The 20,168-nt window shown below is 31.5% G+C and overlaps 8 protein-coding genes across 9 annotated transcripts; 4 read left to right on the forward strand and 4 right to left on the reverse strand.

The window, feature by feature from the left end:
• Positions 1–6: 6 nt before the first annotated feature.
• LOC108735197 (cytidine deaminase-like) lies at positions 7–1,983 on the reverse strand. Its single transcript, XM_018467043.2, has 2 exons — positions 1,804–1,983; positions 7–848 (listed from the first exon to the last, which is right to left on the reverse strand). The coding sequence occupies exons 1-2, from the start codon at positions 1,838–1,840 to the stop codon at positions 445–447; spliced, it is 441 nt and encodes a 146-aa protein (XP_018322545.1). The 5' UTR covers positions 1,841–1,983; the 3' UTR covers positions 7–444.
• Positions 1,984–2,482: 499 nt separating this feature from the next.
• On the forward strand, positions 2,483–8,013 carry LOC108736258 (dyslexia-associated protein KIAA0319-like protein). The gene is made up of 12 exons (XM_018468620.1): positions 2,483–2,667; positions 2,726–2,904; positions 2,964–3,203; positions 3,257–3,454; positions 3,511–3,875; positions 4,025–4,238; positions 4,306–4,476; positions 4,834–5,373; positions 5,755–6,170; positions 6,254–6,505; positions 6,700–6,913; positions 6,975–8,013. The coding sequence occupies exons 2-12, from the start codon at positions 2,748–2,750 to the stop codon at positions 7,121–7,123; spliced, it is 2,916 nt and encodes a 971-aa protein (XP_018324122.1). The 5' UTR covers positions 2,483–2,667; positions 2,726–2,747; the 3' UTR covers positions 7,124–8,013.
• Positions 8,014–8,089: 76 nt separating this feature from the next.
• Positions 8,090–12,738, reverse strand: LOC108736268 (V-type proton ATPase subunit H). Of its 2 annotated transcripts, XM_018468628.2 has the most exons (9): positions 12,524–12,738; positions 12,110–12,191; positions 11,868–12,057; positions 11,593–11,811; positions 10,223–10,348; positions 9,341–9,700; positions 8,983–9,117; positions 8,715–8,914; positions 8,090–8,640 (listed from the first exon to the last, which is right to left on the reverse strand). In XM_018468628.2, exons 1-9 carry the CDS (start codon positions 12,588–12,590, stop codon positions 8,445–8,447), a joined length of 1,575 nt encoding a protein of 524 aa, XP_018324130.1. In that variant the 5' UTR covers positions 12,591–12,738; the 3' UTR covers positions 8,090–8,444. The 2 variants fall into 2 exon arrangements, with proteins under 2 accessions (XP_018324130.1, XP_018324138.1); XM_018468636.2 differs by lacking the exon at positions 10,223–10,348 and having other exon boundaries at positions 12,524–12,733.
• Positions 12,265–13,901, forward strand: LOC108736284 (tRNA-splicing endonuclease subunit Sen2). The gene is made up of 4 exons (XM_018468646.2): positions 12,265–12,546; positions 12,795–13,411; positions 13,469–13,629; positions 13,707–13,901. The coding sequence occupies exons 2-4, from the start codon at positions 12,802–12,804 to the stop codon at positions 13,854–13,856; spliced, it is 921 nt and encodes a 306-aa protein (XP_018324148.1). The 5' UTR covers positions 12,265–12,546; positions 12,795–12,801; the 3' UTR covers positions 13,857–13,901.
• Positions 13,857–14,575, reverse strand: LOC108736293 (COX assembly mitochondrial protein homolog). Its single transcript, XM_018468658.2, has 2 exons — positions 14,417–14,575; positions 13,857–14,221 (listed from the first exon to the last, which is right to left on the reverse strand). The coding sequence occupies exons 1-2, from the start codon at positions 14,478–14,480 to the stop codon at positions 13,911–13,913; spliced, it is 375 nt and encodes a 124-aa protein (XP_018324160.1). The 5' UTR covers positions 14,481–14,575; the 3' UTR covers positions 13,857–13,910.
• A 243-nt stretch (positions 14,576–14,818) lies between these two features.
• Positions 14,819–16,132, forward strand: LOC108736500 (26S proteasome non-ATPase regulatory subunit 14). The gene is made up of 3 exons (XM_018468955.2): positions 14,819–15,188; positions 15,242–15,548; positions 15,606–16,132. Exons 1-3 carry the CDS (start codon positions 15,011–15,013, stop codon positions 16,054–16,056), a joined length of 936 nt encoding a protein of 311 aa, XP_018324457.1. The 5' UTR covers positions 14,819–15,010; the 3' UTR covers positions 16,057–16,132.
• A 94-nt stretch (positions 16,133–16,226) lies between these two features.
• LOC108736510 (dehydrodolichyl diphosphate synthase complex subunit DHDDS) lies at positions 16,227–17,348 on the reverse strand. Its single transcript, XM_018468967.2, has one exon. The coding sequence runs from the start codon at positions 17,144–17,146 to the stop codon at positions 16,268–16,270; it is 879 nt and encodes a 292-aa protein (XP_018324469.1). The 5' UTR covers positions 17,147–17,348; the 3' UTR covers positions 16,227–16,267.
• Positions 17,349–17,586: 238 nt separating this feature from the next.
• LOC112906687 (ring canal kelch homolog) lies at positions 17,587–20,168 on the forward strand. The gene is made up of 8 exons (XM_025981309.1): positions 17,587–17,790; positions 17,992–18,138; positions 18,195–18,420; positions 18,512–18,687; positions 18,863–18,959; positions 19,024–19,290; positions 19,348–19,460; positions 19,779–20,168. The coding sequence occupies exons 1-8, from the start codon at positions 17,744–17,746 to the stop codon at positions 20,149–20,151; spliced, it is 1,446 nt and encodes a 481-aa protein (XP_025837094.1). The 5' UTR covers positions 17,587–17,743; the 3' UTR covers positions 20,152–20,168.

Raw genomic sequence — 20,168 nt, forward strand, 5'->3', positions numbered from 1 at the left:
CTAAAATCTTTTTTTAATTATATATATTAAAAAAATATGAGTGCTTTCAGCTAACACTGATGTCAATGGTTTAAAGGGCAATATAAACAATTAGAATCAAAACGTTTTTCAAACGATTTTTAACATTAAATTATTTTTATTTAATGATTAAACAAATTGTTCTCAAAAGATTTTTTATGTTGTGTAGAAAAGTACTCTCACTCACCTTTTGACTTATTGTTGTGAATACTATTACATTTAATTAAGTTAAAACAACTCAATATTCAATAAAATAAACAGAATATTAATAACTTTATTTTATAGTATAAAAATTGAAATTGTTTGTTATTCAATAAATGCGTTTTAAGAGGGGATTACATCCCTACAATTAGAATTATAATATTCATTTAATTTACTTTTAAATGTTTGGAGTTTTGTCTTCCATATAATTAAAACAAGAAGTACTTAAAAAGTAAAGTCAGAGTTCAACTGGAATTGGAAGGGTAAAAGCTCACTTAATTTAAGTACGGTAGCACTTTCAAGTGTGGGTTTTGCCAGGTAAACGGTAATATCATCAAATTCGCTCATGAATTGACGACAAATTCCACAAGGTGGGGTAATAAATTTTTCTTGGTTCGCAATAACCGCAAGTGACTTAAATTTACTTTTGCCTTCGCTTATTGCTTTTACGAATGCGGTTCGTTCTGCGCAAATACCAGCTGGGTATGCCGCATTTTCGACATTACATCCTCTATATAAAGTCCCATCTTCGCATTGCAAACATGCTCCTACCGAAAAGTTACTGTAGGGACAATAAGCAAACTCGCGTGCCTTGGTAGCTTCACGAAGAAGTTCTTGTATAGTAGTATCTAAATAAACAAATTATATTGGTCAAATTTATGTCTAGTATATATATGTACTGTTTCTATGCCCTTATAGTGCATAGAACTTAACATTTCAATCATGACATCTTGTCTAACTGCAATCCAATTTTTAAGGAATGCATAAAGGTTGGGTTGGGTTGAGTTGGTTTATAATTGCTGTGTACCAAAGGTTGACAAGTGCTATACACCATGGTGCAGGCAACAGTCAGAAACCATTGCACTTAGACGGTATATTTGTTAACTAAAAAACGCAAAAAAAAAAATGGTATTTTGTTTGGCGGTTAAACATAACACCAGTTTTGAGGAATTACACCGCGCCTTCTTAGAAATTTAAATAATTTCGTGTGCTTCAATCAGATACATACAATTAAATATGTGTTTGTGTTTCCTTATTTTATTAGTAACGAGGATTAAATTTGATGACTAATGAATAATTATCCTCAAAAAGATCTACTCAACATATAATATTTGTTATTAAAAATAGAAATAGCACTTGTATTTTCTTCTTGTAAAATTCTAGAAAAGTTATCATTGTGTTACTTTTAATAATTAAAAAGTTACGTTTTTTATTTATTAGTTGGTGTACATGTATTGCATTATCAAGTAGTGTAACAAATTAGGTGATATAAAAAGGAAAAAAGATAATAAATGCTTATCTGATCTAACAAGTTATGTCAGCATGCATAATTGTATCTATATACAATATAGTAATAACTATAATTACGTTGTAATGTACATATTAAATCTCTTTTTTTGTTTACGCTCCTACGCATTTTTTTTGCATTTTAAATTAAGCGGATTATCTTATTAATTGGCTCTTACAATAAAATGGTTTCTGATTCTGTTGATATGGGACGCAGTAATTAAAGTTAATTTTTAATTCAAATAGAATACTGAAAATATAAAAAGAGAAAAGTAGTTGTACAATTTGTATACTGACCTAATTTATCGAATTCTACCACTTTCAGCGATTGCATTTTTACTTTAGTTGCACTAATAGACACGTAAAATGAGTATTATGAATTAAGTAATTGCATTAAATATAATTTATGTAACTACACAAATCAGCGAATCTATTTTCGCAGTATCGCTTATAGAAAATAATATATAGTAATTGAATTGCAAAGCAAGTTTTTTGTAGATTAATCGTAAGCAAAAATATGCCTTATCTCTTATCTCATTCCATTTTAAAATTACTTCATTCGTTACCTTTTGTTATTAACAAATTATATGCATCAGTTAAATTGTAAAAATTTAACGTATTTTTATTTCAACGCATATTTTAAACTAAAAGTTAATGCATGTTTTAAAAATATAGGTGTACATATACAAAATTTTAAAGAAATTAAAATATTATGTATTACTTAAATTTACACTTTTTTAGCATACAATTTGTCATTTTTCGTATTAACTTTTGTAATTACTAAATGAGATCTAAGAAAAGTACAGTTTTCGTAATGTAGTGTTTCAATTTTGTATTTGTACAATATAACGCTTATTTAGACACGGTTAGCAAATATCAAAGAGTTTTTGGTCTATGTTTGCTTTTGTATAAGATTCTATGATTCTATGACGATTCTATTTATCTATTGTGAAAATAAGTTAAAAAATTTGTCTATGGTTAAAAAAGTTCTGATATTGTTCTGATATGGTGTCACAAAGTGTTTTGTAATTATAATATGTAATTTAATTAGTTTATTAATAAGCGGAAATAAGTGTTCAGTAATGTGATAAATTGAATTTTTTCTACATAAAAATTGTCGAGGGCACGGTAATCCACTTTTTATCTGTGACATTCACTAATGTAAGACTTCTCTGTCATCAAAGGTTAAGTTGTTGATTAGTTTTTGATAATTTTAAAGGCATTAACTGACTTTAAAAGTGATGGTGCAATTAATTTCTGCTGTTCTATTTATAATTTCGATAGTGCAATTTACTGAATCTAGTCTTTATAATTATAAAAGTGATTACCATGATGTTTGCCCACATTTGTACAGAACACCTTTTAAAGGCTATGTCCCTCGTGCAAATTTAACAGCAGGTAATTTGTTTGATTTTATCTCTTTTTTCAAAGTCGATAAATTACCGTAATTTTTGCAGGAACATACACTGAAATTCCAAAGGCAACGTCTTTAAAATCCTGTGTATTAAAGTGTTGTGTAAAAGAAAATTGCAATGTTGTTTTTGTTGTTAACAAGAAATGTTACCACATTCAGTGTGTTAGCAATGATGTTTGTGCCCCATCACCAACAAACCAAGATGATATGGATGATGTAACTATGGTGCTTGTAAATCCGGTCAATGGTGATGAAACATGGGCAGATATAGTTGAGGGTGGCAGTAAGTTAATATGTACTTTATTATTTTTAGCTGTTAATTAATTGTTTTTATAGGTTACATTGGAGAACCTTTTGATAAAGAAATGTTGAACATTTTAAACAACCCTACAGAATTTGAAAAGGCTTATAAAGAAGCTATGATACAAATGGATGAGTCAAATTTTAATTTTGCTTCTGGCTGCACTATTGGTAATCCAGAAGCTTGTGAAATAAATGAAGAATGCATACAAAATCATCCAAAATCTCGTTCAGGTTACATTTGTTGATAAATTACGTATTATCTTTTTGTAATAGTATCCTTTTTATAGGAACATGTCGATGTAAAACAGGTTTTGCTCGTTCTCCATCTGGACTTTGTACATTGGTTTTGGATTTTAAAGATAAAGGAATTCATGATGTACTCAATGGATTTTCAGAGCAAATTTTACCAGTATCAAGCTCAACAAATACCTCTTTAAAGCAGCTTACAATTACTGTAGAATCTAAAGAGGTAAAATTACCTGAAAATGAAGTCACATTAACTGCTTTCATTGATCCACCAGCAACTGAAAAAGGAGGGTATCAGTACGATTGGAACTTGATACAACAGCCTGAAGGCAATGCAGCTGTTAAACATCAAAATGGAGAGCAATTACAGTTATCTCAACTTTCTGAAGGATTATACACTTTCAAGGTATTAATTAAGTTTACTTAAAGATGCATGTCTATGTTTATTGCTTTTACTTATTAAATATTTATTTAAAAAAAAAATACTTAAAGTTACAATCATATTTCAGAAAATCATGAAGTTGTTTCTGTGTATAATAGTAATGAATTATTTAGGTGACGGCTTCAAATGACGTTTCCTATGGGGAGGCATTCACCAATGTTACAGTCTTGCCTCCATCAAGGGTCAACAAACCTCCTGTTGTAGTTATCACTCCAGCAAATCAGACTGTTAAGCTTCCTAATACAGGAGCAGTTCTTGATGGTTCATCATCATCTGATGATGACGGTATTACCACCTGGCATTGGGACTTAGTTCAGGGACCACTTGGTAAGAAAATGACAAATAAAATGTGAAGAAATTAGTTCTTATTTTGTACTTCTATTTTTTTCTGTAGGTTATGAACCAGAACTCCAAGAAACGCCTACGTTACAACTTAAAGATTTGAAAATTCCTGGGAACTACACATTTAAATTGACCATCACCGACACTGATAAGGCAACAAATTCGAATATTGCTAACATAACTGTCGTTAAAGTAACTGATTACCCCCCAGAAGCAAATGCTGGTAACAATTTTTTTTACATATCTCATAAAGGCGTAAATATTTTGAGCAATAATATTTAATTAATAACAATAATTTATGGTCACTTAAGAAATTTAATAACACAAAAAATGTGAAAAACTGTTTTAACGTTTCATATTCAAAATTAAAATAAAAAACTTATAATTTCGTTCTTTTTGCCTGTTTGCCAGTCAGATCGTTTGGTGTTATATTTGGAAGTAATATATATTGATATATTGGGAAAACGAAAAAAATAATGAAATTTTAAGTTTAATATTTGGAAATTACTCAAAATAAAAGATTTTTTAACATAAACCCCATTTAATTTTTTTGAAATTTAGTCTATTTATTTCTTTTAAGGTCAAAATGAAATTTTGTATTTGCCTCATAATTCGATAACATTAAATGGCAATTTGAGTTCTGATGACCATGCGATAGTCGCATGGGAATGGACCAAGAGCGCAAGTGATGCTAATAAAGCTGTTGACATGCAAGACACTCGAACTCCTTATTTAAAACTATCAAATCTGGAGGAAGGTATGTACACCTTCGTTCTAAAAGTTACCGACAGCGAGAATCAAATTAGTACAGCTGACGTGCACGTCTTTGTAAAACCCCCCACAAATAAACCTCCTGAGGCCAGGGCGGGAAGTAACATAACGATTAGTTTACCACAAACGTGGGTGACTTTAGATGCAAGTGGTAGTACTGATGATAATAAGATCGTGGGCTACCAATGGAAACAAGTCGAAGGACCAAACACAGCAGCTATAATGGGGCAAAATTCAAGTGTTACGAATGTAACAGGGTTAACAAAGGGCGTTTACCAATTCAGGGTGTTTGTAACGGACGATAACGAAAACGTGGCCAATGATACGGTTTTTGTCATTGTTAATCAAAGTGAGTTCAATGTAAATAATTATTAACTGGTAATAATCTTAGATAATTAAAATTAGAATAAATATACACTTGAGATAGCCATTCACTATAAGTTTCAATCATATTAACCAAAATAGTATGCTTGGTTCAGTAAGATTTTTTATCTTTTTTTTTCGTAATTACTGAGTGCATAAAGCTTTAAAAGACTTTGTTTAGTGCTTTTAAAAATCATACCAAAAATTTTTTAACTTTGTGTCCCAATTACTCCTTATTTTTTGCAACAGTTCTACTATAAATTCTATTTTTCTTTATTTTCTTAATACCTATCAATTGGGTTAATTATTCATTAGTAGTTCACTGGTCCAAACATTTCTTTTTAATCTTCTTGTTATTTTTGAGTAGACGAGAATCAGAAACCAAAAGCGAATGCGGGAGGTGATTTCGAGGTCGAATTACCTCGTAATGTTATTTACATAAACGGGTCTCTATCTAAAGATGACTGGAAGGTAACTAAATGGAAATGGACCCGTGATGAGTCATCTTTGGCGATCGGTAGCATAGCAGAGAAGTCCGACGAAACGCCTGTGCTCATGTTAACTGGTGCAATACCGGGGAAGTACGTGTTCACATTAACTGTGTATGATGAACAAGGTCAAACCGATATGGACACAGTAACGGTCACTGTTAAGGGCGATCCTATGCTTTATCATATGGTTGACGTCACTATAGGAACCAATGCAAAAATTCTCACCGAGTCTCAGTATAACATTGCTAAAGGAAAATTGGCCTTATTGGTACAAGACGGGGCAGTTTTGAAGGTAATTAGGGGATTAAAAGAAAAGAAACTCCTTTAAGTTGTTATTTGAATCAAACTTTTTACACTCCAAGTTTTATTTATTAGGAACGTGGTTTGAAGCCTGAATCTGGTACAAATAGGGCTATCTTAAGCTTCTACGTCGAAGACAGGCATGGCAAACCATTGCCTGCTAGTGTCGTGGTAGAGCAACTTCGAAAAAAGTTACGGGTCGACGAAAGTCTTTTGGGTTTCCAAGTCACACGTTTACAGAGTGTTATTTGCCAAAATAATTGTTCAGGTCATGGTGTATGCGACGAACAAACACGACGATGTGTTTGCGAGGCCTTCTGGATGCAAGTAAGTTTATTCATTGAAATGGTGTAAGCTTTGATTACTTTTTGCAATTTTTTAAATTATTCTCAATCAAGCGGGGTTTGTACCGATGCGAGGAGGTGAATATTTTTTTAAGGTTGTTGGAAATTGTTGCATTAAAGTTATTTCGATGGAATTTTTAAGGGTGAAATATGCTGACGTTGATTATGTATTTTCAGGACCTGTTTAATTTATACTTTGGTTTTGAAGAGGATTCAGATTGCAGATGGAGTATATTGTACGTTGTTTTGGGTGTGATATGCAGTGTAGTAGCATTAATTGGAATTTTATGGGGTGCTGCTTACTTGTGCTTCAGTTGGTGCGTCCGTAGGAGGTTAAACTCCAAACCAAACTCTTACAAATTAATTGAAGAAACCGACGATTTGCCTCCATGTATGTGATAATAATTTTTGTCAACATGGTGGTCAATTTTTAGTAATTCTTTTTATTTTAGATTCTAGAAAGGACAACCTTACAGACAGTGACACCGATTCGGACGTTGTGTTTGAGTCGAGGAATAAAAGTTCACGTTTTGAATCCCGAAATGGACACAAGCCAACCAGGAATGGTTTTCCAAAAATGGGTAGAAGAATAAAAACGTAAGCGTCGACTAGGATCATTTACACGCTTTTGCTAAGGTAATGCCTTAATTTTTTACTTATGCTACCTTTTCGAAGTAAGCTTTACTTATACAGGGTTTTAATTTGTTAAATGTCAAGAATTATAGTTATTATCTAATTTTTATCTCCTATGTTGACATTCGGTTGATACCTTTTTAACCAGAAAATAAACATTAAAATTAGTTAACTGGATTATCGTTTCTGGTTAAAGAAGTTTAAAGTATTAATAATATTGTGATATTTTATTTGTGGCGCATTCAAAAACGGAAAAAAAATTTGTTATATTTTTTTCTATAATTCTTTTACCAGAAAATGTGCCATCACACTAAAAATATGAGCTCGATTTAAGCCCCCATTTACCATTACTGTGGCTGTGTTTTTCTAATTTTAATCAGTACTTTTACTAGTCCACAAAAAAATCGCACAGACCAAACAGGTAACTTAACAAATATAGCTGTTGCCAATTATCTCATAAGTGATCGAGTTACATCCCAGTTATGTAGTTGTAATATGTTGTGTTTTTTGGAAAAGAAATTACTTTGGTTATGAGAAGAATTCTTTAAAAAACATGCATATTTTTTCTGGTGGTTTATTATTTATCATTTGTTGTATTTTGAATTAATCCGTAATTTTTTTGCCAATGTATTGCATTTAATTATCATTCTTAAAGGACTATACATATATGCTATATATTTATAACAATAATAAGATTTTTCATAAGGTAATTTAAACTCGTGTTGTAAAAAATTGTGTAGAAGTAAATATAGGAGGCCAATGAGCTTTGTTGATAAATGTGTTTGTGTTAGGTATAAGTAATTATGTTGTATGTGTATATTTTGTGATTTTCACAACGAAATAGATCATAATAACTTATTTTTCTTTTGTTATTAAGCAGTAACACACTAAATCTATTTTTTAAAAGTGGTTTCTAAATAAAAATAAAAAGTAATACGGTTATCAATAAAATTTATTGTTATTATTCACATTATAATTTTTACAACAATCTATCACTTTATCTACAACCAGCAATTTATTTACAATATTATTATACAATTTGATACTTGAAAACAACTTTCCGTTCAAGATCATCTGTGATGACTTCGATGATGCAATATATCTTCATTTGATAGATCTAAAGAGCAGGGAATGTATATATTTAAAACATTTAAAGATTATTAAACTGCCCTTTCATCGGCAAAAATCGATTTTTTAAGCTATTAGGATAAATCGTGTGTTACTTGTAAGAACTACTTATAATAAAAATATTCTACACTTGGTACAAAGAATACTGGTAAAAAATGGGTTTAAGCTTTACCGGAAATAACACCGGAAGAAGGTTTCACTTCTCCTCCCGTTTCTTTCTCTAATTGGCGACCCAAATATTCCCAATTGTGCACCATAAGTTTTTGAACAGCCAACAGGGCTTCGTAACGGACATTTGGATCTTCATGGGCTAAAAGTTGCATCACAAGCTGTTTGCCTCCAAGCTGCTCTATAACGCTATAAAAACAGTAGTACAATTTCATGTGTCTCTAATTAGACAGTAAAAAAGAAATTTGGGAAAATCAACGTACTGTTTGCCACGAGGGTAGTGTCGGACATATTCTCCAATGTCAAAACATGCTACACTAAGAACAAGGGGGTCCTTGCTGGTTTCAAGCAAATGAATCAATATTCTTAACAGTTCATAGTTCTTCTCGTTTAATCTTTCAGCATTTTCTCTCCAGAATTTGCTCTTATGAACTGGAGACCATTCAAGGCGTCCAGACTTGACCTGAAAATAAAATTATTTTTATTTATTTCAACAGGTTATTGCAAATTAACTATAATATCAGAGCTTACTTCAGTGGCATATTCATCAAAGGAACTTAAGTCATGCACAGAACTTTGTAATTTTTCAATCAAAAATTCTACATCAGCTGTGATGTCTTCATCGTCAAATTTACGCTGTTCAAGAATTGTTAAATGTTTAAGTACCTAAAAATATACGCGTTAAAATAAAATTCTATGTACCAAAAATTAATTGAATAAAAATCATAACAAATATTGTTGCAGTAACAAATTTGAGTTAAGGACTCAAAGTAAAGTACCAAATTGATTCCAAGAACAATTAATAAAAACTGTGAAGTTTTATTCTATGCATTTGTTGCTATGAATTTGAAAAAGTAGAAGTCAATACAATCAAGTATTTTCTACCCACTTTGCACTGAACCATTGCGATGCAGTGTTCCTTAGCAACTTGACCATCTTCAGGTTTCTCTATGAGGTTCCTAAAAACAGCAAGGATGATCCTCGTAACTTTCTCTTTAACAGAGTCACTTAAGATGTCTGCTAGGATGGGAATAACATTAAACTTGTTCATTTTTTCTGCGAGTAGTGGGTTAAAAGTGAGCACCCACAGACAAAATATCAGCTGATATTGAACTTGAAAATTAACTCGACCAGACAGGACAGATAAGAGGGTCGATATACCATCGACGGAGATGAAGGCGAAACGGTACTCGTCGATACGCAACATCATTTGGAGACAACGGCCGACAGATTGGATATACTCATTGTTCTAATAAAAGACAAAAAATTACCTTGAAAAATGCCTATGAAATGAAATTGTTGGTAAATCTAGTCTAAATTTAGACATCTGTTGGGTAGTAAAAAAAGATGATTTATCTTTAATGGATGAGTACTCACTTAGCATGGGACAGTTAAAGGATCATGATGTTTGTGGCTCTATTTAACAATTTAAAACGACATTACTTTTCCTGGCCAGAACTAAATTTATCGTCATTTTACGTTAGGATCCTTCTTCAATTTTGTTTTAAATACTAACGTACAGTTTAATTGCCCGTTAAATGTGATTTTAGTTACCGAATATAATAATGTTAACATACCTTGTTACCACTACACACAAAACAATCATTCGTCTATCTAAGTTCTGTATCGAATACATAAGTGAAATTAGTTTTATTTACTTTTTGTGTAGTCTCGCTTACGATTTATTCGCGCTTTTTAAACACAAGTGCCCTTTTTACAGACATCTTAATGTGTACAGATATGAAAGATGTTCTGAGAGTGTTTAAAATACCGTGATATCGATATGATAGGTGTTATCTTGGTCGAATCCGATTTCGTGGTAGACTTCGGTTGGTTGTTCTCCTCCGTGCCCTTTGAGAGAATCGGCGACGGCCTGCGAGGTCCTCAGGGCCTCGTACTAAAAGTGACAACAACAATTTTTCTAACTTAGGACGACTGAACTTGTGATCGTTTATTTCAAGCGTGTGTAAAGGGGACCAGGAAAGCAAACAGCAGGCGTCGAGATCTTCTTTTGGTTAGTTGTACACTTGCTTTGTTAATGATTGATTGATCGATCGATGTTTTTTGTATTTTAATCGATCACGAGTGAAGAGACGACGACCAAGTATGAGATTTAATAATACCCCCAGAAAATGTAGAATAAGTAATGAAGAGTAATACAGGGTGCTGTAAACATTTTATGTAGTGTACATGTGGCGAGAACAGAAATGTAAAGAACCAACATGTTAACATGTTTTTACATTTTACGTGACAGAACACATGTTAAGAGTAGTGTTTTTAGGGACGATATATTTGGTGCAATATGTTACAACTTTAACAAAATACTTAAAAAGCCTTATAAATAATGTCAATATATTGGCACCAAATACTGTCCCTAAACAATTCAAGTGTAGTAAATACTGTCGTTTGTGTAATTACACCATCGTTAGTAACAACAAACACCACAATATACAAGTCTATTCTTTACTATACTAATGAAAAATCCTTAACATTTAATCTAGATTTTTAATTCCCAGTCTAGTATCGGTTACTCTTACATAATAAAAACAACTAATTTCAATCTTTTTCACATATATAGAGAAAATAATTATATCTAATTTGTTATTTTTAAAATAATGTATGTATTGCTTTCAGTAATTTCTCAAATGCAATAGGCATTGAATTAAACTGTTAATTCATATAAGTATTTTAGTACCCTGAATTAGCTAAAACACAAGTTACAGACGAATATGATAAACATATAGTATAATTAAAACAAATAGAAGAAAACTGTTATACACACTAAAGAAAATATGTTGTTGTTAAGAAGAAACACCAATAAGCAGATATATATGATACTTCTACATATTTTTGAAAGTATAACAACATTGATTTAAATTATCATTCAGTATATTAGTAAGGACATGGAATAATAAGCGTAGTCAATTTGCTCTCTCAGGTTGTCTCACTCATATTTTTAGGATAAAACATATTAATAATATTCAGAATGTCATAAATATTTGTAATATGAGTGAGATACCCTACAGGGCTTTATATACTAAGCTTATCACCTGATGGTTTTAATATTATAAAAGGAAATGTAAATTTTGATAAATAGTATTAATTTAGTAAACAAACAACAAAGAAAATAAGAAGGCTTACCTGTGACTTTAGTTGGTCCTTCAACCATGTCAAATAAAAGTGTAAATCACTACGTTCCATAGGTGTTTGAGACCAGCAGGCAATTTTTGCAATTATACGAGCAGTCATGTTGGTAATAAATCCATCCTGCCTATTGAGAAGGTTCAAAAATGGATGCCAAACTGATTCCTTGTTAATATTTGCATATTCATGAAATATTTCGACCCTTGAACGGTCTTCCTAATGAAAATGATTATAACATACATATGCATCAAGCAACATTCAGAGATACATACTTGCAACATATCATCTATTAAAACTAAAATGTATTGTAGTGTTTGGTCTTTTGAAACATGTCCAATTAAACTCAGAAAGGTCTTGGCACATTGAAGACGTTCAGTGCGTAAAAGTTTTTCTCTTTGGGCATGGTCCTGGACATCAAAGGCAACAATGAATTTGTAGTCTTCTTGAGAAATCATTTGTGATCTAAATTTATTTAATATTAGTTCGAAAAGACTAACTATGCAAGTATACTCACTGAAAATATGATTGCCAATTAATCTTTTGATTTCGAATATCAGTTGCTTGTTGTTGAAGAACACTTGTTGCAGCAAGCATATCTGAAATGGCCAACATTTTATACTTAAAATAATCCTTACAAAATAAAAAATTAAATAGCAATAATTAAAAATATTATTTGCAAGATTATAACCTATTTATTAATTTTGGGAGATGACCAACTTTTTGTAGTCTCTGGTTTATTTATTTTGCTAATTAAAACGTCACGTGAGTTAAGCCCTGTTTTTGAAATTTAGCCATAATAACTGGGCATTTCTTCAAAAAAATAAGAGACAGATGTCTTTCTGATGTGTTTAGTGAATATGTTCCACGATTTTTGAATAGAAATAAGAAATACAGTTTCCAAGCAAAGTGGGTTGGGCATTCATCTTACCTATTTTATCATCATCTAAAGAGGTAATAATTTCTTTAATTTTCGGATCGTCTGCTACTTGTGCCATGATGGAAACTTGTAATAAACTCACTTTAGAAAACTTACACTCAATATTATAAAACTTGGTTTTTTACAATTCTATCGATTCTTTTGCAAATCTTTCAACTTGCTATAAACAGTGAACAGTGGTTTCCAACAGGAACTCACGTGCCTACAATTTTGCATGTAGTGGCTAAATTACCTGTTATGGTTTTAATATGTAACTTTTTAGTTTTAAAATGCAAGTAAAGGAACCCAAAAGAAAAAGGAACCTGCAACTTAGTCCTACGGCCCCTTTACCTGTAAACAATACATCTACTGATACTTCTAAAATCCAGTGTAACTTTGATGGCTATTCCATAGTAGTTAACGACAAAGAGCACATGAAAAAGTTATATATGAATGGTTTCTTTGGAAAGATGAATTTATCAAAAAATTTTCATTCGTTCGATCCTCATAAAGGTGATAAAATCATTCGCAAGCGTCAGTTTGATTTAAGAAAAAAAATTGCTAGCAGAATTAAATCGAAATCGCAATTTAAAATTATTGTCGTCCCAGATAGTGATTCAGAAAATGACGACTATTTTTCAAACTTAAAAGCAGTATATGAAATAGATAATGTTTGTATATCAGAGAAATTATTTCTCGGACTAGAAGAAGCGTTTTTTCTATTAAACGGCCTTAACTGCATAGATATTTTTGCGGATAAGGGACTGTTAACAACTGATGAAGCATGGACGTTATTTTCAAGTACAGATCAATATTTTGTTCAAAACTATGTAGTATATCACTACTTTAGATCTAAACAATGGGTAGTTAAGCCAGGGTTAAAATTTGGTGGTGATTTTTGTAAGTCTTATTATGTAAAAATGTTGTAAAATTTTAATGATTCTCTATTTTTAACAGTACTTTATAAGGACGGCCCTTCAGTTTATCATGCTTCATATGTAGTTATAATTGATGTTGTTAATCCCGAAAATTTAGAAAGACGAACTAGTTTATGTAGACGCAAAATGAGTGTAATTGAAATTGTTGGATTAAACAGACTGTGCGAAAATTGTGGAAAGGTAATCTAGAAAGGCCGTTAAACAAATTAGTACATAAATATTCGAAACTTTTAAATAATAATACATTGCGTTTATAGGAATTAATTATTTGCCAATTAATGTGGCCCGAAAATATTACTGGAAGAAAATATACTGATATTCAAGACATATCAGTTAATGAAACACTAGCAAGGAGATGGATACCAAGTAAAGAAAGAGATAATGGAAAAAAAGAAAAAACTCAATAATAATATTGTATTGTTTATTTATTTTCTACTGTTTATCTGAATATAACAAAATAATTACATCGACGCACCTAATTGTTTTTGCTTCTGTGTTATACCTGTTCTTCTAAAATTACTTCTTTCCTCCAAATATTCGTTTTTACACCTTTCCTGAAAATCTTTATCTTGGTACCATTTTGTTAAACATTCCTTTAAAGCAGCGTTTTCATTTCTACATTTGATTACCATTAAAACATTATTATTTTTACAGCACTCATTAAAATGGTTAACTTCTTCAGTGCATTTTTCATTTCTGGCGACTTCTCTCATTTTTTTTGGTATCATCACATCTACTTCTACTTTTCTTAATGTTTTATCGTCTGGATCGCCTACAATATAAAAATATAAGGAAAATAAAAACCCGTCAGGTGTTATAGTTCCACTATTACTATTTATCATTTTATAGTTCTATGATGAATGATTATTAATTATTTATGGTCAAGCCGTCAAATACGTCAGTCATAGATATACACATCGGCTAAGAAGATAAAGTATTATTTTTTAAAAAATAGAGGCAGCATTACCTAAACCTTTTGGACCACCAGATAGTTTAGGCGGTAAAACCGCAATATCTTCGTTTCCAGGCATAATATTACAAAAATTAAAGATATAATTATTTTTCTTAAAAGACAAACTAATAATCTGCCATAGACTATAACTATCACACACTCAACTAGAGTTCTATAAACTTAACTGAATGTGACCATATTTGTTTATTCATGTAACCATAACTGTTTTATGATAAGTTGAACATAATTAAGAAATAAATGTGCTAACAGCTCATTTAAAATTTTGTTTTTTGTAAAATTTGACAGTATGATTTTTAAAAAATGTATGTAAATGATAAAATAATTAAACTATATAATTCACTTCAAATTCTTTTTTATTGAACGCAATCATTCATGACTACTGTTTTATAATTTGCATGACGCAGCATTGGGTTCATAACCTCAAATAAAAAGAAAGTGTTATAAGTACAAAAGCCAAATTACTTTCTTCAATAAATACCATTATTAAATAAATAGTAATACTGGCAGTTTGTGTGTAATAACAAACTAGTGAAAGATATCAATTTAATTTTGTGATTTGTGAATTAGTCTGTTGAATTAACTGTATAAATGGATCGTCTTTTGAGACTTGGAGGAGGAATGCCTGGTATTTCTCAGGCTCCACCATCACAAGATGCTCCAGTTGTAGATACTGCTGAACAAGTCTACATATCTTCCCTAGCTCTTTTAAAAATGCTTAAACACGGACGTGCTGGAGTTCCTATGGAAGTTATGGGTCTTATGTTAGGTTTGTATTTAAAAGCACATGATAAACAACATATTTGACTTTTTTGTTTACAGGGGAATTTGTGGACGATTACACAGTTTGTGTAATTGATGTTTTTGCAATGCCCCAAACTGGAACAGGAGTCAGTGTAGAAGCTGTTGATCCAGTATTTCAAGCAAAAATGTTGGATATGTTAAGACAAACTGGTCGACCTGAAATGGTGGTTGGCTGGTACCATTCCCATCCTGGTTTTGGTTGTTGGTTGTCAGGTGTGGATATTAATACTCAGCAGTCATTTGAAGCACTTTCTGAAAGAGCTGTTGCTGTGGTTGTTGATCCAATCCAGTCTGTAAAAGGAAAAGTAGTGATTGATGCATTTAGGTATTTTTTATTTGCATACATTTAATTTGTTAGTTTATTTTACTTAATAATTTACAGATTAATCAATCCAAACATGATGGTATTAGGTCAAGAGCCAAGGCAAACAACATCAAATTTAGGCCATTTGCAAAAGCCATCTGTTCAAGCACTAATTCATGGTTTAAATCGACACTATTATTCAATCAGCATCAATTATCGTAAGAATGAATTGGAACAGAAAATGCTTTTGAACTTGCACAAGAAAACTTGGATGGATGGTTTGACTTTAGCCAATTACACTGAAAACTGTAGTACAAATGAGAAGGTAGTTGCCAGTATGCTGGAGCTAGCCAAAAATTATAATAAAGCCCTTGAAGAGGAAGAAAAAATGACCCCTGAACAGTTGGCTATTAAGAACGTTGGTAAGCAAGACCCTAAAAGGCATCTTGAGGAAAAGGTTGATGTTTTAATGACAAATAACATTGTACAATGTTTAGGGGCAATGCTTGATACAGTTGTGTTTAAATAATATATACTTTTCTCATTTGCACTATTACATTTATATTCATTTTTAAGTTAATTTAATAAACATCCTTTTTTCTTTAGCTTTTTTTTAATATACGGAGGTATATTGAATAATTTCTACAAATTTGCTTTATATCTGTTTTGTAATAAAACAATTTTCCCATTACAATGCTTTATTTTTAATACAATTTGTTATAGATTAAGGAGAATATTTTTCAAATATTTATAGGAATGTTAGAATACATTTTTAATTCAGCAATTTTTTCATCTTCAACAAACTTCAGAAAATCTTTTTTTCTTGGATTTTCGTTCACATATATCATTTTATCAGGAATTCCAATATAGTGACGCTGATAATAAAATACTGCCTTTAATAGATGCCAAAAACTGAATTCTGGCCATAACACTTCAACAAAACAAAGCACAGAATTTGAATTTTGCCATAATAAAAAATCACTAAAGCGAACTTCCCCTGAAGTTCTGATATACAAATCAGGATCAGGACTTTTGCTGGTATACATGCATTTTGTTAGCAACTCTTCATCGATATCCTTTTTTTCAATTAAGCCATTGTGGACTCCATTAACAACAGTTTTAATAGCATTTGTGATTTCATCACGTGATGTATAGGCAAAGGCCACATTCAGGAAGAATTTGTTATTGTTTTGTGTCATTAGAATTGCTTTGGCAATCAGGCTTCTAATGTCATCTGGTAATAGAGACAAGTTTCCAATTACTCTAATACTAACACCATTTTCTTTTAATTTATCTTTTTCTTCTAATAATCTTTTGAACTTTTCCCTTGATAATTGCATGAGTGTTTCAACTTCTTCTGAGCTTCGTTTGAAGTTTTCTATGCTAAATGCATATACTGTAACCTCATTAATTCCTATTTCTCTGCACCATTGTAACGTGTCTGCTAATTTTTCAAAGCCCTTGGAATGACCAATGCTTTTCTCTACGTTTGTCTTACGAGCGAACCGGCGATTGCCGTCCATAATTATTGCGACGTGTCTTGGAATGGGGCCACATTTTAAAACTTTACTACAGAAAGACTGAAAATATGTTAAGGGGTTTTCATTTATCCACGACATGGCATATTCTACACGGCAGTAACTACTTTATCGTTGTTTAGTTGAAACACACAATATTCAAAATCATTGAAATGATTTTATTTAACCTTTTATTGCTGTTTCACCTTCTTTTTATATCATATTTTGTATGGTTTATTATATTATAGTTAACCTAAACCATATCTAACCTTTAATTTTTCAATTTTTGACGTTTACTTTCCAACCTTTTATTGGTGTCTAAACTATACCACCACAATTATCATTGAAGTCATGAATATTAAGATTGTGTTAATCACATAAGAGTAAAACTTAAATAAGTCAATTTAATCGTTATGAAAAAGAAATTTGGAACCTACAATATACTGCCAATGGTTTAAGTATTTCATATGGTGGTTTTAAATACTTTCTGGAAGCTCGGTACGTTTGGTACAATCATAAAACAGCTGTTTATCTCTGATGAATAGCAGATAGATCAGAATAGAATAGTGAGTGTTTACAAATTTGTGTAGGCTAATTGTTTTGTATAATAATTTTTGATGCAAATTTACTGTTCTTGTGATGTTCTCAGTCGTTTAATTATGTGTTGGTAGTACGTTTAAAACATTTTATTCCTATAAAATGGAATACACAAACGAAAGAGATTCTGCAATAGAACGCCAGGGAAGGTAACAATTGCCAAAATTCTAAAATAAAGGTCACCCATGTATTACGTTTATTTGTTTACATGTTTTAAAGGTTTTATTAGAATTTGTAATTCATTTATGCAGCTTTACTATATTAAAAAAAGGGAAATAGTTTGCATGATTTTAATTGTTTATAGATGTATGTAGTAATAGTTGATTATTAACTATTTGTTTCTATTCAAGTTGCTTATTATTACGATATGCCAGCCAAAATTCTTTGGATGAAAGTTCACAAAAACACGTTCCTCGACCAGACAGCAGAGAAAAACCTCCTTATAGAAATCACCACCACACCCATCGTGCTTTTGATGTTATCAGTTCTTTGAGGAAGTATGTATTTTTACAATTGTTAAATTGTCTTCACTTATTCTTACGTTTTATTTTAGGAAAAATCTATTGTGTGATGTTACACTTATAGCAGATAATGTAGAAATACCTGCCCACAGAATAGTTCTTGCTGCATGCTCTCCTTATTTTTATGCTATGTTTACAAGTTTTGAAGAGAGTAAACAAGACAGAGTAACTTTACAAGGCGTCGACCATCAAGCTCTTTCATTACTTTTGGATTATGTTTATACATCAGAGGTTCAGGTTACAGAGGAAAATGTACAGGTAAGATATAGAAGGTGGTGCAGTTTTAGTTTTATAATAATTGCAATTTATCCTGTATTGTATAAATGATATTCCATATTTCTTGTTATAGATGCTCCTACCGGCAGCAAATTTGCTCCAATTAACAGATGTGAGGGATGCTTGCTGTGACTTTTTACAAGCTCAGCTGCATCCTACAAATTGTTTAGGGATTCGGGCATTTGCAGACCTTCACAGTTGTTTAGATTTGCTGAGCAATGCAGAAACTTACATTGAGCAACATTTTCCGTAAGTTAAATTTAAAATACTATCTTCTGATTTGATTACCAGAAAGTATATTAAAATGTATTCATGCAGAGGCAAATAGAGTTGTTTGTTCGTAAACCTAACACAATACTTGTAAAAACTTCAAACTAACTTAAGAATATTTCAATTTTTGTAATTATAACATTTTTTTTAACAGGGAGGTTGTTGAGTGTGAAGAGTTTCTAACATTATCCCATCAACAAGTTTCTAAATTAATTAGTAGCGACCATTTAACAGTTCCTACAGAAGAAAAGGTATTTCTGTTTGTTGATAATGTAATGTAATAAGCAATTTAATTTTTTTTATTTTTAATCGCAGGTATTTGAATGTGTGATTTCATGGGTACAACATGATTTGGAAAACCGACGTCAGTATCTTGCCATTCTTATGGAGCACGTGAGGCTTCCTTTGATGTCCCAGGACTATTTAGTGCAACGTGTTGAAGAGGAGCCCCTTCTAAAGTCCGACTTGCAGTGCAAAGATTACATAATTGAAGCACTTAAATACCATTTGCTCAAAGGAGATACTAAGACTTGCTTTAAGACTCCAAGAACAAAACCACGACAACCTGTTGGATTGCCAAAAGTAAAATACTATATATTTCCTTTTTTATTTTGAAGTTAATATTTTTTATTATTGTAGGTTTTGTTAGTAGTAGGAGGCCAAGCACCAAAGGCAATCAGGAGTGTGGAATGTTACGATTTCAAAGAAGAAAAATGGTACCAAGTTGCTGAGATGCCATCGAGACGTTGCAGGTCAGTCTACTTATCTTTTTTCTCTTTTCAAAGATTAAGTTAAATTTATAAAGAAACAGGTACATATCGTATGTCTCCTAGGACAAACCAATTTCAAGTATTTTTAATATCCCCATAACTTTTTTAAAATTAATATGAAAAATAGCATATTTCAGTGTAATGCATGCATTCATTCACTCAACAAGTCTTATGGTGTTCACAAGGCATTAAAGTAGAACCATAGGTATACTACAAAAAAGAAAAAAAAAAGAAAACGAAAATCACTTAATTTTTAATAATAATAATTATTGCTAAAATAATAATTCTTTTTATTTTCAGAGCCGGCCTTGCGGTTATTTCAGGAAAAGTGTATGCTGTGGGTGGATTTAACGGTTCCCTACGTGTTCGTACTGTTGATCTTTATGATCCAGTTCAGGATCAATGGAGTACTTGCACTAGTATGGGAGCACGGAGGTCTACGTTGGGTGTGGCTGTTCTAGGGAATTGCATTTATGCTGTAGGAGGTTTCGATGGTTCAACTGGTCTCAATACTGCTGAAAAGTTCGACCCAAGGACTCAGGAATGGACAGTCATTGCCAGCATGTCTACTCGAAGAAGTAGCGTTGGTGTGGGAGTAGTTAACGGACTTCTTTTTGCTGTAAGATTAAATTTCAATTTTGCTGTAAGATTAAATTTCAATTTTAAGGAATAGCTTTAGCTGGGTGAGCA

This window comes from Agrilus planipennis, unplaced genomic scaffold (genome assembly GCF_000699045.2).
Source record: "Agrilus planipennis isolate EAB-ADULT unplaced genomic scaffold, Apla_2.0 scaffold5, whole genome shotgun sequence".
Lineage (NCBI taxonomy): Eukaryota > Metazoa > Arthropoda > Insecta > Coleoptera > Buprestidae > Agrilus > Agrilus planipennis.

Coding starts and splice junctions, on each gene's coding strand:
- LOC108735197 (XM_018467043.2), bottom strand. CDS start 1,840: ATGCAATCGCTGAAAGTGGTAGAATTCGATAAATTAG. Junction 849..1,803: donor GGTAGAATTCGATAAATTAG/GTCAGTATACAA, acceptor TTGTTTATTTAG/ATACTACTATACAAGAACTT.
- LOC108736258 (XM_018468620.1), top strand. CDS start 2,748: ATGGTGCAATTAATTTCTGCTGTTCTATTTATAATTTCGATAGTGCAA. Junction 6,171..6,253: donor AAGACGGGGCAGTTTTGAAG/GTAATTAGGGGA, acceptor TTTATTTATTAG/GAACGTGGTTTGAAGCCTGA. Junction 6,914..6,974: donor AACCGACGATTTGCCTCCAT/GTATGTGATAAT, acceptor TTTTTATTTTAG/ATTCTAGAAAGGACAACCTT.
- LOC108736268 (XM_018468628.2), bottom strand. CDS start 12,590: ATGGCACAAGTAGCAGACGATCCGAAAATTAAAGAAATTATTACCTCT. Junction 9,118..9,340: donor TCGCAATGGTTCAGTGCAAA/GTGGGTAGAAAA, acceptor GTATATTTTTAG/GTACTTAAACATTTAACAAT. Junction 8,915..8,982: donor TTGATGAATATGCCACTGAA/GTAAGCTCTGAT, acceptor TTTTATTTTCAG/GTCAAGTCTGGACGCCTTGA.
- LOC108736284 (XM_018468646.2), top strand. CDS start 12,802: ATGCAAGTAAAGGAACCCAAAAGAAAAAGGAACCTGCAACTTAGTCCT. Junction 13,412..13,468: donor AAAATTTGGTGGTGATTTTT/GTAAGTCTTATT, acceptor TATTTTTAACAG/TACTTTATAAGGACGGCCCT. Junction 13,630..13,706: donor TGTGCGAAAATTGTGGAAAG/GTAATCTAGAAA, acceptor TTGCGTTTATAG/GAATTAATTATTTGCCAATT.
- LOC108736293 (XM_018468658.2), bottom strand. CDS start 14,480: ATGCCTGGAAACGAAGATATTGCGGTTTTACCGCCTAAACTATCTGGT. Junction 14,222..14,416: donor TGGTGGTCCAAAAGGTTTAG/GTAATGCTGCCT, acceptor TTTATATTGTAG/GCGATCCAGACGATAAAACA.
- LOC108736500 (XM_018468955.2), top strand. CDS start 15,011: ATGGATCGTCTTTTGAGACTTGGAGGAGGAATGCCTGGTATTTCTCAG. Junction 15,189..15,241: donor AGTTATGGGTCTTATGTTAG/GTTTGTATTTAA, acceptor TTTTGTTTACAG/GGGAATTTGTGGACGATTAC. Junction 15,549..15,605: donor GTAGTGATTGATGCATTTAG/GTATTTTTTATT, acceptor AATAATTTACAG/ATTAATCAATCCAAACATGA.
- LOC108736510 (XM_018468967.2), bottom strand. CDS start 17,146: ATGTCGTGGATAAATGAAAACCCCTTAACATATTTTCAGTCTTTCTGT.
- LOC112906687 (XM_025981309.1), top strand. CDS start 17,744: ATGGAATACACAAACGAAAGAGATTCTGCAATAGAACGCCAGGGAAG. Junction 17,791..17,991: donor GCAATAGAACGCCAGGGAAG/GTAACAATTGCC, acceptor TTTCTATTCAAG/TTGCTTATTATTACGATATG. Junction 19,291..19,347: donor AACCTGTTGGATTGCCAAAA/GTAAAATACTAT, acceptor TTATTATTGTAG/GTTTTGTTAGTAGTAGGAGG.